Here is a 15339-nt window from a genome sequence, read left to right as displayed (position 1 = left end):
ACACTTGGCCACAAGTAGAATTTACATAAACCTATCTTAAATCAGACATCAGACCAATGACAGTAACTAGTAATGTATCAAGTACACAAAAACATGTTTCAAAATGAGAAAAAAATATACGTGTACAGTAGAACAATAGAATATGATTTTACTAGTGAAAAATGTATACTTTTCTTTTAGAGATGAATTGGGTGCATATCCACTGAATGTTTATTTGCTAGAGTTTGAATGGGAGCTTGTCTGATAGGATCAAAACAGTGTATGTAGCCACTTTCTCTGCTCAAACCGAAGGTCTTGGTAAAAAACTGCATGTGAATTGGTCGATTGACTTAAAATGGTGAACGTTCAATCCAAGTTTTGTCATATCAACCCTCGGACATCACGTGCACAGAAACATTAATTGTGGGAATAGGGTTTTAGATATTTTCATTATCACCCAACACCACTGAGAACTTAAATTTACCTGTAAACTGTGGATCGCTTCAAACATTTTTAAGTGTGCTTCACATATCTCACTTTTTAGAAGATTATCTGCAAAACACAGATAGCATTTTTTTAATACAGGCAGCAATTTATACAATCAGAAGACAGTAAAAATGTTTAGTAAAGCGTGAAAACATTTAAAAGAAATATATACATTTATAATTTTTTAATTTTAAAACTAGGTATTAAAACACCCTTTTTTCTAATCTGTTTTTATTTTGTGATTTTTTTTTATTACTTAAACCTGTCAGCAGAATTTTGCTAAGTAACATACAGACACTGTCAGGTTATCCGTGAACAAATCCGTCTTGTGGTTCTTGTGTCATCAGTGTTACACGTTTTCAGTTAATGAGATACTCACGCTTAGGGGGGACTTAGGCAGAGTGTTATCTTCCTGCTCTAAGCCACAGAAACCAAGGAAAGACCTGCCCACAGGCTGTCTCGAAGCACAAACAAGTTCCTCATCATAGAGTCAAAGAGACAGACTGTTTGTGCTTCGAGACAGCCTGTGGGCAGGTCTTTCCTTGGTTTCTCTGGCTTACAGCAGGATAGAGCAAAAAGACAAGACTCTGCCTACAGTCCCGCCCCAGAGTACGGACATATCATTAACTGCAAACTTATAACAATGATTACACAAGAACCACAAGACGGATTTCTTCACCCCAGGTATAATTTTAATTAGTTTAACACTGCCAAATGGACAGTGTCTGATGGTTACTTAGCAAAATCCTACTGACAGGTTCACTTTAACAGTTTCTATTAATGTGTTTTTATATACAGTCACGGCCGAAAGTGTTGGCACCCTTGAAGTAGTTCCAGGAAATGAAGTATTTCTCCCAGAAAATGATTGCAATTACACGTTTTGTTATACACAAGTATATTTCCTTTGTGTGTACTGGAATAACAAAAAAAGGGCAAACTGGACATCATGTCACACAAAACCCCAAAAATGGGCCAGACAAAAAATTGTTGGCACCCTCAACTTAATATTTGGTTGCACACCCTTTAGAATAAATTACTGCAATCTATCAACAAGCTTCATACATCTATTAACTGGAATTATAGACCATTCTTCTTTTGCTCCAGGTCTTTCATATTTGAAAGGTGCCCTCTCCCAACAGCAATTTTAAGATCTCTCCACAGATGTTCAATGGGATTTAGATCCGGACTCATCGTGGCCACTTCAGAACTCTCCAACGCTTTGTTTTCATCCATTTCTGGGTGCTTCTTGAAGAATGTTTAAAGTCATTGTCCTGCTGGAAAATCCATCACCAGCAAATCCAGATACATGATACTGGGCACTACACTGCGTTTCAAAATCCTTTGGTAATCCTCAGATTTCATGATGCCTTGCACACAGTCAAGACACTCAGTGCTACAGACAGCAAATCCATTCCAAAACATCTTGAACCTCCACCATATTTCACTGTAGGTTTTTTGTAGCCCTCATTCAGTTTTCGGTAAACAGTAGAATGAGGGGGTTTTCCTAAATTTTTATCTTGGTCTCATCTGTTCACAAGATGCTTTCCCAGAAACATTTTGGCTTCCTTAAATACATTTTGCAAGTTTCTGTCTAGCTTTTTATATGTCTGTGTCAGCAGTGAGGTCCTCCTGGGTCTCCTGCCATTGCGTTTCATTTAATTCAAATGTCGGCTTGTTTGTGCTAACACTGATGCAACCCTGACCCCGAAAGACAGCTTGCATTTCTTTGGAACTTGATTTGAACAACTTATCCACGATACGGACTATCCAGCGATGCGACCTTTCAATTTTTCTCCGCCATCCACGACCAGACAGATTAGCTACAGTGCAGTCGGTTGTAAACTTGTTGATTTTTTTGAAATTATGTCCAATTTTCATTTTTTTCTCAGTTTCTTTGTGTTTCTCAAATATACACAAATGGAAACAAACATGTGTATAACACAGCGTATAATTTCAATAATTTTTGGGAGAAATTCATTTTCTGGAACAATTTCAAGAAGCACCCAAAAATCTGAAGATGACCAAAGGATTTTGGGTCGCAATGTAGTGCCCCGTGTCAGAAAACAGAATTTTTGGGGTGCTTACCGTAAAATCTGTTTCTCGGAGCCTTCATTGGGGGACACAGAGACCATGGGTGTATGCTTCTGCCACTAGGAGGCTGACACTATCAGGGCTGTGGAGTCGGAGTCGTGGAGTCGGTGCTCATTTTGGTGGAGTCGGAGTCGGAGTTGGAGTCGGTATAAAATGGACCGACTCCGACTCCTAAAATATATAATAAATTGGGTACAGTAATTCAATGCAGGATGTGCTGAATATTTTTTCATAGGAGTTTGGGAAAGTTATGAAATGTCCTATAAATGGCTGTTATATTCCTGATCTAAGGCTACATTCACACACAGCGTTTTTCTTGTGTTTTTTGAGGATACGTTTTTCAGTTGCAAAAGCAGATCAGCTTTTTAAAAAACTGCATCACCTGAAAGGTTTTTGAGCTCATAGATAATGTTTTCAATAGCAAAAGCAGATTAGAAATCTGCTCTATCCATTTATCCATATCTGTCTATCCATATCGTATCTGTACCAAAAAGAATGAAAACCAGGTAGTACACCAATATATATTCTGTTCTATCTAAATATCTTGATTATTGGATCATAAAAGTGATTAAATGTCTGAGGTTCACATTGTACTACAATAAATTTTTCACTTAAATATAAGCAATATGTGTGGGAGTCGGAGTCGGAGTCGTGGAGTCGGAGTCGGTGTAAGGGAAATTGAGGAGTCGGAGTCGCAGGTTTGGCTTACCGACTCCACAGCCCTGGACACTATGCCCAAAAATGGTTAGCTCCTCCTCCGCAGTGTACACCCCACCGACCGGCAGGAAATTCCTCAGTTAGTGAGAAAGCAGTAGAAGAAGTAACAGAATAGATTGAAAAACAGAACAGACAACTCAACTGTAAATAACCAACAAACATAAGAACAGAAGTTGTAGAACATGGGAGGGTGCTGTGTCCCCCAATGAAGCCTTCGAGAAACAGATTTTATGGTAAGCAACCCAAAAATCCTGTTTTCTCTATCGCTTCATTGGGGGACACAGAGACCATGGGACGTCCCAAAGCAGTCCCTGGGGAGGGAGAACAAACTTCCATCAGGCCAGTGGACTCACCACCGCTGCCTGCAGGATCCTTCTACCTAGGCTGGCATCCGCCGAAGCGTAGGTGTGGACTTTGTAGAATTTCACAAACGTGTGAACCGATGACCAGGTTGCAGCTTTGCAAAGCTGCAGCGTGGAAGCTCTGTGGCGCACCGCCCAGGAGGCACCCACTGCCCAGGTAGAGTGAGCACTAATTCCCGGAGGGGCCAATCGGTGTTTGACCCGATAGGCCTCCAAAATTGCCGATCTGATCCAGCAAGCAATAGTAGCTTTGGAGGCCGGCTGACCTTTCCACGCCCCATCTGGAATGATGAAGAGAGAGTCTGTCTTCCGCAAAGGAGTCGTCCTAGCTAGGTAGACCTTCATCGCCCTGACCAAGTCCAGCTTGTTCAAGGAGCGCTCCCGAGGGTGAGTTGGACCCAGACAAAAGGACGGGAGAATATCCTCATTCAGGTAGAAAGTGGACACCACTTTAGGAAGGAAAGAGGGCGGAGGCCGCAGAACTACCTTGTCCTGGCAAGAGAGGGCCGCCAATTCCGACACGCGCTGGATGGAGGTGATGGCTACTAGGAAGGCTACTTTCCATGAAAGGAGAGATAGGAAAACTTCCCTGAGAGGTTCAAAGGGAGGACCTTGCAGAACTTCAAGAACCAGATTAAGATCCCAAGGATCTACGGGCGCTCGGTACGGAGGAGCCATATGAGCCACTCCTTGAAGGAAGGTTTTGACCTGAGGACGGGAGGCCAACATCTTCTGAAATAAAATGGACAGCGCCGAAACCTGACCTTTTAAAGAGCTGAGGGCAAGGCCTGCATCAAGCCCTGCCTGAAGAAACGCCAGGACAGAAGGGAGCAAAAAACGCATGGGCGGAATGTCGCTGGCCTCGCACCAAGTGAAATAGGCCTTCCAAGTACGGTAATAAATTTTGGAAGACGATGGCTTTCTGGCCCAGATCATGGTATGAATAACTCGATCCGAAAAGCCTGATCGTTTCAAAACCTCGGTCTCAACAGCCACGCCGCTAAATTGTGCGGCCGAGAATTGGGGTGGCAAATCGGACCTTGAGACAGCAGATCTGCCCTGTCTGGAAGCTTCCAGGGGGCGTCCGCGAGAAGGTTGACGATATCCGCGAACCAAGACCTTCTGGGCCAATTCGGGGCGACGAGGATGACTGGAATTCCTTCCGCCTTGATTTTCTTCAACAGCCTGGGAAGAAGAGGCAGGGGAGGAAACAGGTAGGGGAGCTCGAATTGCGACCAAGGAATGGCCAGAGCGTCAGCGCCCATTCCGAGAGGATCTCGAGCCCTGGATACAAACTGTGGGACTTTCCTGCTGAGGCGAGAAGCTAGCAGATCTATGTCCGGGGTTCCCCAACGACGGCAAAGCTGAAGAAATACCTCCGGATGTAGGACCACTCTCCAGCCGCAAGACCCTCGCTGCTGAGAAAATCGGCGGCCCAGTTGTCCACACCGGGAATGTGCACCGCGGATATTGCAGGGACTGAAACCTCCGCCCAATGAAGAATCTTGGACACTTCTGCCAGGGCTGAGACACTCCGTGTCCCCCCCTGGCAGTTGACATATGCCACCGCTGTGGCATTGTCTGTCTGAATCCGGATAGGCAGGCCCTTGAGAAGTCTCTCCCAGTGAACGAGAGACAGATAAATCGCTCGTATCTCGAGGACGTTGATCGGCAGGGCTGACTCCTGAGTCGACCATCGACCTTGAACAGTGTGATTGCGGAACACTGCCCCCCAGCCGAGGAGGCTGGCATCCGTTGTCACAATCTGCCAGTGAATGGGAAGGAATGACCGACCTAGGGAGATGAGAGGAGATGTCAGCCACCAATTGATGGACTGCTTGACCCGGTATGAAATACGAAATGGGCGATCCAGGGAAAGAACAGACCTGTTCCACCGAGACAGGATGGCGTGTTGGAGAGGTCTGGAGTGAAATTGGGCAAAGGGAACCACCTCTGTCACCGCAACCATCTTTCCCAGGACTTTCATGGTTGTCCGGAGAGATGGAAGTCGTATGATCTGCAGCGATCGTACATCCCGCTGCAGGGAGCCAATCTTCTCTTGTGGGAGAAAAACCCTCGATTGACGAGTGTCGAACAATAGACCCAGAAACACAAGACGTTGTGTCGGAACAAGGCAGGACTTCTTTTTGTTGATGTGCCACCCGAAATTGGACAGGGTGTCGAGAACGATGGTAAGACTTTGGCGAGCTTGATGAAAGGATGGAGCTTTGATCAGAATGTCGTCGAGGTATGGAAAAAGAACGATACCTCTGATTCTCAACCAGGGCTGTGGAGTCGGAGTCGTGGAGTCGGTGCTCATTTTGGTGGAGTCGGAGTCGATATAAAATGGACCGACTCCGACTCCTAAAATATATAATAAATTGGGTACAGTAATTCAATGCAGAATATGCTGAATATTTTTTCATAGGAGTTTGGGAAAGTTATGAAATGTCCTATAAATGGCTGTTATATTCCTGATCTAAGGCTACATTCACACACAGCGTTTTTCCTGTGTTTTTTGAGGATACGTTTTTCAGCTGCAAAAGCTGATCATCTTTTTAAAAAACTGCATCACCTGAAAGGTTTTTGAGCTCATAGATAATGTTTTCAATAGCAAAAGCAGATTAGAAATCTGCTCTATCTATCCATTTATCCATATCTGTCTATCCATATCGTATCTGTACCAAAAAGAATGAAAACCGGGTAGTACACCAATATATATTCTGTTCTATCTAAATATCTTGATTATTGGATCATAAAAATGATTAAATGTCTGAGGTTCACATTGTACTACAATAAATTTTTCACTTAAATATAAGCAATATGTGTGGGAGTCGGAGTCGGAGTCGTGGAGTCGGTGTAAGGGAAATTGAGGAGTCGGAGTCGTAGGTTTGGCTTACTGACTCCACAGCCCTGTTCTCAACAAGGCCATCAACGCCGCCATGATCTTTGTAAATACTCTGGGTGCGGTGGCGAGACCGAACGGCAGTGCAACGAACTGGTAATGTTCCTGGCGAAACGCAGGAATTTCTGATGCCCGGAGAATATGGGAACATGTAGATAGGCATCTTGAATGTCTATTGAACACATGAACTCCTGCGTCTCCATGGAAGCGATTACCGGCCAAAGAGACTCCATTCGGAAATGCAGTCGGACTCTCTTGTTGAGTAACTTGAGGTCCAAGATGGGGCTAACTGTACAGCCTTTTTTCGGCACCACAAACAGGTTTGAATAAAACCCTGTGAAACGTTCTGATTCGGGAACGGGTACAATCACTCCGGAACTGAGGAGAGAGGCGATGGACGCAAAGAACCCCGGAACTAAGGCAGGATCTTTTGGAGGTCGGGACTCGAAGAAACGATCCCGGGGACGAGAAACGAACTCTATCTTGCATCCTGATGATACAACTTTCCTGACCCAAGTGTCCTCTACTGAGGCAAGCCAGACGTCTCTGAAGAAAAGGAGTCGACCTCCCAATTGGGAAGGACCCTCGGGAGTTCGTTGATAGTCATGCTGATGTGGACCGTCCAGATCTGGACCTGGAGGTTCTGCCCTGGGAGGAGTGAGATCGCCAGGAGGGAGTGGGTCTGAAAGACACTTTTTTTCTATCCTGGCGTGCCTGCGCTCTCTGTTGGTTAGAGAAGTTGTCTGCCGTATTGAAGCGGCGGAAAGTCCGAAAAGGCCGAAACTGACATCTTAGTGGAGGTCTGCGAGGCTTGGACTGAGGTAGGAGGGAACTCGTGCCTCCAGTGGCGTCCTTAATAATCTGGTCCAGCTGGGATCCGAAGAGACGCGCTCCCTGAAAAGGCAGATTGGTAAGGGACTTTTTTGAAGACAGATCTGCCTGCCAAGCCTTGAGCCAAATTGTACGTCGGATTGCCACCACGTTGCTTGACGCCTGAACTGCGCAAGACGTGGCATCCAAGGAGGCAGAGAGCAGATAATCCCCTGCATGGGAGATCTGGTTGGCCAGTTCGGCCAATTGCTCTGGTTGGGCCTTATCTAGGATGCCCTTGCGGAGATCCTCTGCCAAAGTGGCTATGGCCTTCGCTACCCAAGATGAAGTGAAGGCTGGGCTTAGCACCGCTGCAGTCGCTTCGAATGTTGACTTTGCTCAAGATTCTATAATTCTATCATTAGAATCCTTTAGTGACGCCACACCTGAAATCGGGAGGACCGTGTTGTTAGAAAGTCTGGACACGGGTGCGTCTACCGAGGGGGAAGACGACCAGTTGTCGGTGAGCTCTTTGGCAAACGGGTACAGCACGCCGAGGAACTTCCCTCTTTGAAAGCGCCTGGTCAGATTTTCTCTTTCCCTGGTAAGGATCTTGCCAAACAGAGTGGGAGACGAAGACCCTGGAAGGTGTTTCTGCCCGTCTGAACGAAACCTCCTGTTCTGAGGATTTGGCAGGGGAGTCTGAGATTTCGAAGGTGTGGTTAATCGCAGCAATGAGGTTCTGTACCGTAACCTTCATGTCCGAGTCCTGGTCCGAATCCAGCTCTAAGAACTCTTCGGATGACACATCTGAGAACGCTTCACCTGACTCGGGTGAGGAGGCACGGGAGGGCGACTGCTGGGAAGGACTATGTGGGGATGTGAGGCTAGGAGAGGATCCCGGCCGGAGATCCTGTCTGGGCCTTTTGCGGCTTCTGCTGGCTGGCTCAGATGGAGCGTCATGTGACCTGCTGGACCCTGCAGAAGTGTCCAGGGGCAACTTATCAAGGACAGCTAACAGGGACTGAGACACCCTGGTGAGGTCTGCCACAGATTGTGAAAGAGACGAAGTCCAACCAGGAATGGGGGGTTCGCTTTCACGTGGCGCAATAGATGGCTCCTGGACGGGGTCATGCTGAATGGGATTGCTGCAGTCCAGGCAGAGGGGAGTAGGCTGACCTGAGGGAAGTTAGCGATTGCAAGAGGAGCATGCGAAGAACTGGACTAGAGAACCCGTGGGGGCCGGCGGACGACCACGCTCAGCCTTAGAGTTAGGCATAATGAAGGAAGAAAAGAATGACCCTGAAGAAATGCCGGAAGGTTGGGGGAAAGAAAAGCAGAGGAGGGTGTCAGTCTGCAGTTGCAGAACTACTCATGGTCCGATGTCCCCAAAGCGATGTACCAGGCTCGTGAAAATTGCAGGGCCTCAGCAGGGGGTAACTGACATCTGTTTTTCGTCTCCAGCTGACAGGCTGCAAAGATGGCGGCAGCCTGAGGTGAAGGAAAAAGCCCGGTTCATGAGGGACAAGAAGAAAGGCGGAGCTAGCCGCCTGAACCAAGGGAAACCGCCCCCCCACCCAGCCTAAGGTCAAGAGAGGCGGTGGGAGGGCCTAGGAACGGGCGGGAGCGCAGCCGGCCTATGTGAGTGAATGGGTTGAGTGGCCGCGACGAGCGCGAAGGCCCAAAATGAATTTGAGACGGCGGCCGCCTGTCAGCACGGGGCGGCGCTGAAGTCCCGCAACGCTGCCGTGGCCACCCACAAAGAAGACGCCGCCAGAACCGTGCTCTAAGATGGAGCCCCCGATGAATACAGGCGGGGGGGACAAGCAGCATATAAGAACCTGCGGCGCTGCCTTGGTGCCGCTCCATGCTCCATAATGGTACCTTCTTATCCAACGCTGTCTGTAATCTTTCCTGTGTCTGCGCCTCGTCCGACCGACAGGCTCTGGTGGGCGAGTGGGTGGGAGACAGGAGGCAAGGACCATCCGTTGCTGGCACGCACCTGTGCTGAGCTTCTGGTCCGCCCGGAGAGCTATGAGGATACGGGTTGGCAGTACTCATTGCCTCTTTGTGGGAGTACAGTTGTGACTCTTCACACTGTATCCCTCCGGAAACCTGAAAAGGAACGACGCACATCGAGGTAGATATAGGTCTAATGAAAGACCCGTGTCCACCTCCTACTGACACTAAGCTAAACTAAGGAATTTCCTGCCGGTCGGTGGGGTGTACACTGCGGAGGAGGAGCTAACTTTTTTTGTGCATAGTGTCAGCCTCCTAGTGGCAGCAGCATACACCCATGGTCTCTGTGTCCCCCAATGAAGCGATAGAGAAAGGTAGGCTTGCGCCCTACGTCATGGGTATTCCAGCAGAACAATGACCCCAAACAAACTTCAAGAAGCACCCAGAAATGGAATGAAACAAAGTGCTGGAGAGTTCTGAACTGTTCAGCAATGAGTCAGGATCTAAATCCAATTGAACACTTGTGGAGAGATCTTACAATTTCTGCTTGGAGAAGGCACCCTTGAAATATGAGAAACCTGGAGTAGTTTGCAGAAGAGTAGTCCAAGACTCAAGTTGACAGGTGTAAGAAGCTTGTTGATGGTTATAGGAAGTGATTGATTGCAGTCATTTATTCCAAAGGGTGTGCAACCACATATTAATTTGAAGGTGTCAACAATTTTGTTCGGTCCATTTTTGTGTGAAATTACCATATGTTTCATTTACCTTTTTTATTCTGTTTTCCAATACACACAAAGGAAATAAACAGGTATATAACAAAACATGTAACTGCAATAATTTTATGGGAGAAATATTCATTTTCTGGAATAAATTCAAAGGTGCCAAAACTTTAGACCATGGAGGGACACAGGAAACCATGGATGTAGGAGGCTGAAACAATGCACAAAAAATTAACTCCTCCCCTGCAGTGTACACCCCGCCAACTTGCACAAAGTTAATAAGTTAGTGAGAAAGCAGTAGGAGAAGTAACGTACGTGTAAGGGAAGAACAAGGAAAGAAATGCACAAAATCAAACTGCAACAATAGAAAACAGTTAATACAGCTGTCAAACATGGGAGGGTGCTGAGTCCCCCAAAGAAGGCTCTGAGAAACAGATTTTACAGTAAATAACCAAAAATCCTGTTTTCTCTTGCTTCATTGGGGGACACAGGAAACCACGGGAAATCATAAATAAGTCCCTATGGAATGAAACAGCATAAACTCCATTCATGTCATAGAACTAACCACGGCAGCTTGTAGGATTCTCCTACGAAGGATGGCATCTGACGAAGTGTAGGTATGGATCCTGTAGAATTTAGCGAATGTGTGAATATAAAACCATGTCGCCACTTTGCAAAGCTGTAAGGCGGATGCCAGATGGAGAATAGCCCAGGATACCTCCACTGCTCAGATACAGTGGGCTTAGATTCACAGGGGGAACAGAGCTTTGTTCTTAACCCGGTACGCCTTCAAGATGTTTGCCTGTTTACAGAGAGAAATTGTAGCCTTGGACGCGGAAAGAACTCTTCGAGTGCCCTCAGGAATCAGAAAGAGAGATTCCATCCTAGAAAGGAAGCCGTGAAATGTCCTTATCTGGTCCAATTTGTTAAAAGAACGTTTCAGAGGGTGAACTGGATATGGGCAGAAAGAGGAAAGGACTATGTCCTCATTGAGATGAAAGGCAGAAACTACCTTGGGAAGAAAGGAGTGAACAGGTCGCAAAACCAAATTATCCTGGCGCACAATAAGAAAGGGTGAGTGACATGAAAGAGCTGCCTGATGGAAGTGATGGCCACAAGAAAAACTACCTTCCAAGATAGAAAGGACAGAGAGACCTTATCTCTGTGGCTCGAAGGGGGGACTCCTGAGAACTTCCAGAATTAGGTTGAGGACCCAGAGATTTACAGGGGGACGATATGGAGAAGCTGCATGAGCCACTCCTTGAAGAAAAGTTTTGAACTGAGAACGTCAGACTAAGTGGAAAAGAATGGACAACGCGGAAACTTGCCCCTTCAGCGAATTGATAGCTAGACCTGCATCAAGCCCTGATTAAAGAAAGGCCAGAAAAGACGGAAGGCAGAAAGCCATTGGCGTGGTGTGATTGTCTCACACCAACGTCTGAATCAATTGCTTGGAGAACCCGGACGCTCTTAGTACCACGGCTTCAACAGCCACATCGTCAAATCGAGCGACTGAAAATTCTAGTGGAAGATGAGGCCCTGAGAAAGCAGATATGGTCTGTATGGGAGTCTCCAAGGGACGTCTGCAAGTAGACTGACAACCTCTGCTTAACAGGCCCTCCTGGGACAATTTAAAGCTATTTGGATGACCAGCAACCCTTATGTCTTGACTTTCTTCAACAGTCTGGGAAGCAGGGGAAGAGCCGGGAACAGATAAAGAAGAGTAAACTGTGACCAGGGTATCATCTGGGCGTCGACACCTACTGCAAGGGGATCCTGGGACTTGGAGACAAACTGCGGAACCTGTCTGTTCATCTTGGAGGCCATGAGATCTACATCCGGGGTGTCCTACTGTAGACAAATCTGATGAAAGACGTCTTGATGCAGAAACAATTCTCCCACCGCGAGACCCTCACAACTGAGAAAGTCTGCAGCCTGACAGTTTACATAGGTAATATGCACTGCGGAGATTGCTGGAGCCATGTTCTTTGCCCATCGAAGGATCTTGGAGACTTCAGACACGGCCAAAAAACTCCGGGTTCCTCCCTATTTGATGACATATGCCAAAGCCATGGCTTTGTCTGTTTGGACTCAAAATAGTAGGCACCTGAGAAGATCCTGCCATGCCAGTGGAGAAGAGACAGAAGAATGTTTCTCATCTCGAGAATGTTGATAGGCAGCAAAGTCCAACCAATGGTCCTGTACCGTGAGGTTGTGAAAGACAGCTCCCCAGCCGAGGAGACTAATATCTGTTGTAATCACTGGCCAGTAATAGAAAGAAAGGACCGACCCTGACGAATAACGGGGGAGGACAGCCACCAGTTTAGGGATGCCCGAATCCGCAGCCGCTACCATCCTGCCCAGAATCGCCATGGCCAATTGAAGATTTAGAAATCGCAGGCCTGAAGACAGCGAACAATGGAGTTAAGAGTCTTTGATATACATTGAGCACACAGGAAATCTTGCAACTCCATGGAAGCTATTACTGAATGAATGGATTCCATTCTGAAAAGTCATAGACGCACTCTACTGTTCAGCAACTTGAGATCCAGGATGGATTGAACAGACTCGTCCATCTTTGGAACTACAAAAAGGTGTGAATAAAAACCTGGAAAATGCTTGAGGTGGAACAGGAATTATGAGAACTAAACCAGAACATAGTGGTGCTAACGGATCTGGAGGCTGGCTGGAGATGCTCCTGTGGTGCTGAATGATCGGATGACAGAAAATGGTGGCCGCGGAGAGGAAGAGGCGGGCCCCCTGAGAGAGAAGAGGGTGCAATTTTCCTGCGCCACTAAAGGAGCAGAGGAGCAATGTCCGTGCTGAGTTGAGACCAAGCCCACGTGATAAGGAGGAAGAAGGTGGGTGGAGCCAAACACCACGGCGAAGCCGGGGCCTAGAGTAGAAGGAAAGGCCGGCACAGATGAAGGGAGTGGTGTGGAGGTCTAAAAGAAAGTTGAAGGGCAAACCAGCACAGACACACACGCACATAAAGAGCCCCATAACCCTGTGCAGAATGTTAAAAAGACCTGATAGGATGACTCCTGAGAGGAAAGTTGTGTGACACATTCCTGCAGCGTAGATCTTCCTGTCACCTACCGGAGGAGGAACCTGTAGAAAAAGAGGGGGTACCTCTTCATCCCTGAAGATGTCAATGATCAGACATCAAGACCTCATCATAAAGGGGTTAACTCCGATTGCGAGACGTCTATACCTCCTTAAACCGACAAGCTCTGTTGGGAGAGAAGGAAGGAGAGGGGGGCCAGGACAAGTCTTCAGATGATCTGAACACTCTTGATGTGTTAAGAACTGGGGTCCTGTCAGACAGATGAGGATACGGGGTGTCAGTCCACGCCGTACTTTCTGTCTCTACGTGGGACAAAAGTGTGACGGTTTACACTGTTTCCCTCCAAGGAATATGAAGAGAAAAAATCTCCTGGAAAACGACGAAAACCAAAGTAGAATTGGGTCTAGTGAAAGACCCATGTCTTCCTCCTAATGACAATAAGCTAAAACTAATTACTTTAGTGCCAGTTGGTGGAGTGTACACTGGGGGAGAAGCTATTTTTTGTGCATAGTGTCAGTCTCCTAGTGGCAGCAGCATACACCCATGGTTTCCTGTCTATATAAGACCTCACAGCTCACAGTGCATGTCAGACCAAATGAGAATCATGAGGTCAAAGGAATTGACCAAGGAGCTCAAAGAAAGTATCGTGGCAAGGTGCAGATCTAGCCAAGGTTACAAAGAATTTCTGCAGTCAGTACTCAAGGTTCCTAAGAGCACAGTGGCCTCCATAATCCTTTAATAGAAAAAGTTTGGGACCACCAGAAGTCTTCTTTGACCTGGCCGTTGTTATGAATGAGTCACCGAAGGAGGAAAAAACAAAAATACAAGCTAAGTCCAGATAACCGGAGAGGTTGGTAGCTGTCGGTTTGCAGACCCCTGATCCTATCCACAACAACTAACAGTAGCCGTGGGGGGTTCCTACGATGCCCTAGACCCCTCGATCACAGCCGGAGAACTAAATAGGCCTAAAGAAAGAAAGGGGAAATCTAAACTGCCCCAGAGCAGACCCCAAAGCAATAGCCAGCCCCCAACATATAATGACGGTGAAGCAAGATGAAAACACTAACACAGATAGAAAGATAGGTTGAGCAAACAATGGGGCCCAAGCTAACTAAAAAGGACAGGATAGAAAAGCTGCTGTCTGCAATCCGTAAAAAACCCTACCAAAAAATGTCCCAACCGTCTGATAGGAAAAACAGGCCCTGAAGTCGCTAGGACTTCAAAATGACTATATCAGCACTCAGGTAAATTCTGAAGACAGAGCAAGAGACAAACTGATCAGATACAAAAATGGAACTCAGCACACCCCCGACCGGGGATGGCTGAACTCCAAACAACAAGGTAAACAAAACAAAACTAATAAGTTCAATAGCAGAGCAAAAACTTATCTTTGGGAAGCAGGAGTCAGACTGGTCTCCAAGAATCCAGTAGAGAAATCACCAGCGACTCAGAAGGGCGTCGGCTGCCTTATATCCAGTCAGAAATTCCTGTTACCCAGTCATCATCTACCGGATCAGGTGTTTGGTAATCAGCCTCACTACCTTCCTTCACCAGAAGAGGGAGTTCATCAGACATCGACGGTGAAGGGGAAAATGAACTCACAACAGGCCGTCCAGCCAAACTGAGCAATCGTGGGAGAAGAGCCTTGGTGAGATAGTTAAGACGAAACCCAAGATCACTGTGGCTGAGCACCACAGATGCAGAAGGGAGATGGGAGAAAGTTCCACAAAGTCAACTATCACTGCAGCCCTCCACCAATCAGGCTTTTATGGCAGAGTGGCCCGACAGAAGCATCTCCTCAATGCCAGACATATGAAAGCCCACAAAGTGTTTGCTAAAACCCACATGAAGGACTCCCAGATTATGAGAATAAGATTCTCTGGTCTGATGAGACAAAGATAGACTTTTTGGTGATAATTTTAGGCAGTATGTGTGGAGAAAACCAGGCACTGCTCATCACCTGCCCAATACAATCCCAACAGTGAAACATGGTGGCAGCATCATGTTATGGGGTTTTTTTCAGCTGCAGGGACAGAACGACTGGTTGTAAATGAAGGAAACATGAACGCAGCCAAGTACAGAGACACCTGGATGAAAACCTCTTCCAGAGTGCTCTGGACCTCAGACTTAGCCGAAGGTTCACCTTCCAAGAAGGCAATGACCCTAAGCACACATCTAAAATAACATACTATTGGCTTCAGAACGACTCTGTGACCATTTTTGACAGGCTCAGAGCGCTGACCT

General features: G+C 46.9%; 1 protein-coding gene across 3 annotated transcripts in view; it reads right to left on the bottom strand.

Annotated features, from left to right (window-relative positions):
* The window catches only part of KNTC1 (kinetochore associated 1), a 292839-nt gene that overhangs the window by 177553 nt on the left and 99947 nt on the right, over positions 1-15339 (bottom strand). For all 3 annotated transcript variants that reach the window (XM_073586034.1, XM_073586035.1, XM_073586036.1), the window contains one exon: positions 464-531. In XM_073586034.1, the coding sequence (XP_073442135.1) occupies positions 464-531 (68 nt within the window). The remainder of the gene's footprint in view (positions 1-463; positions 532-15339) is intronic.

This window comes from Dendrobates tinctorius, unplaced genomic scaffold (assembly GCF_039654945.1).
Source record: "Dendrobates tinctorius isolate UK_male_01 unplaced genomic scaffold, ASM3965494v1 ptg000090l, whole genome shotgun sequence".
Taxonomy (NCBI): Eukaryota; Metazoa; Chordata; class Amphibia; order Anura; family Dendrobatidae; genus Dendrobates; species Dendrobates tinctorius.
This window is presented reverse-complemented; position numbering and strand designations above follow the sequence as displayed.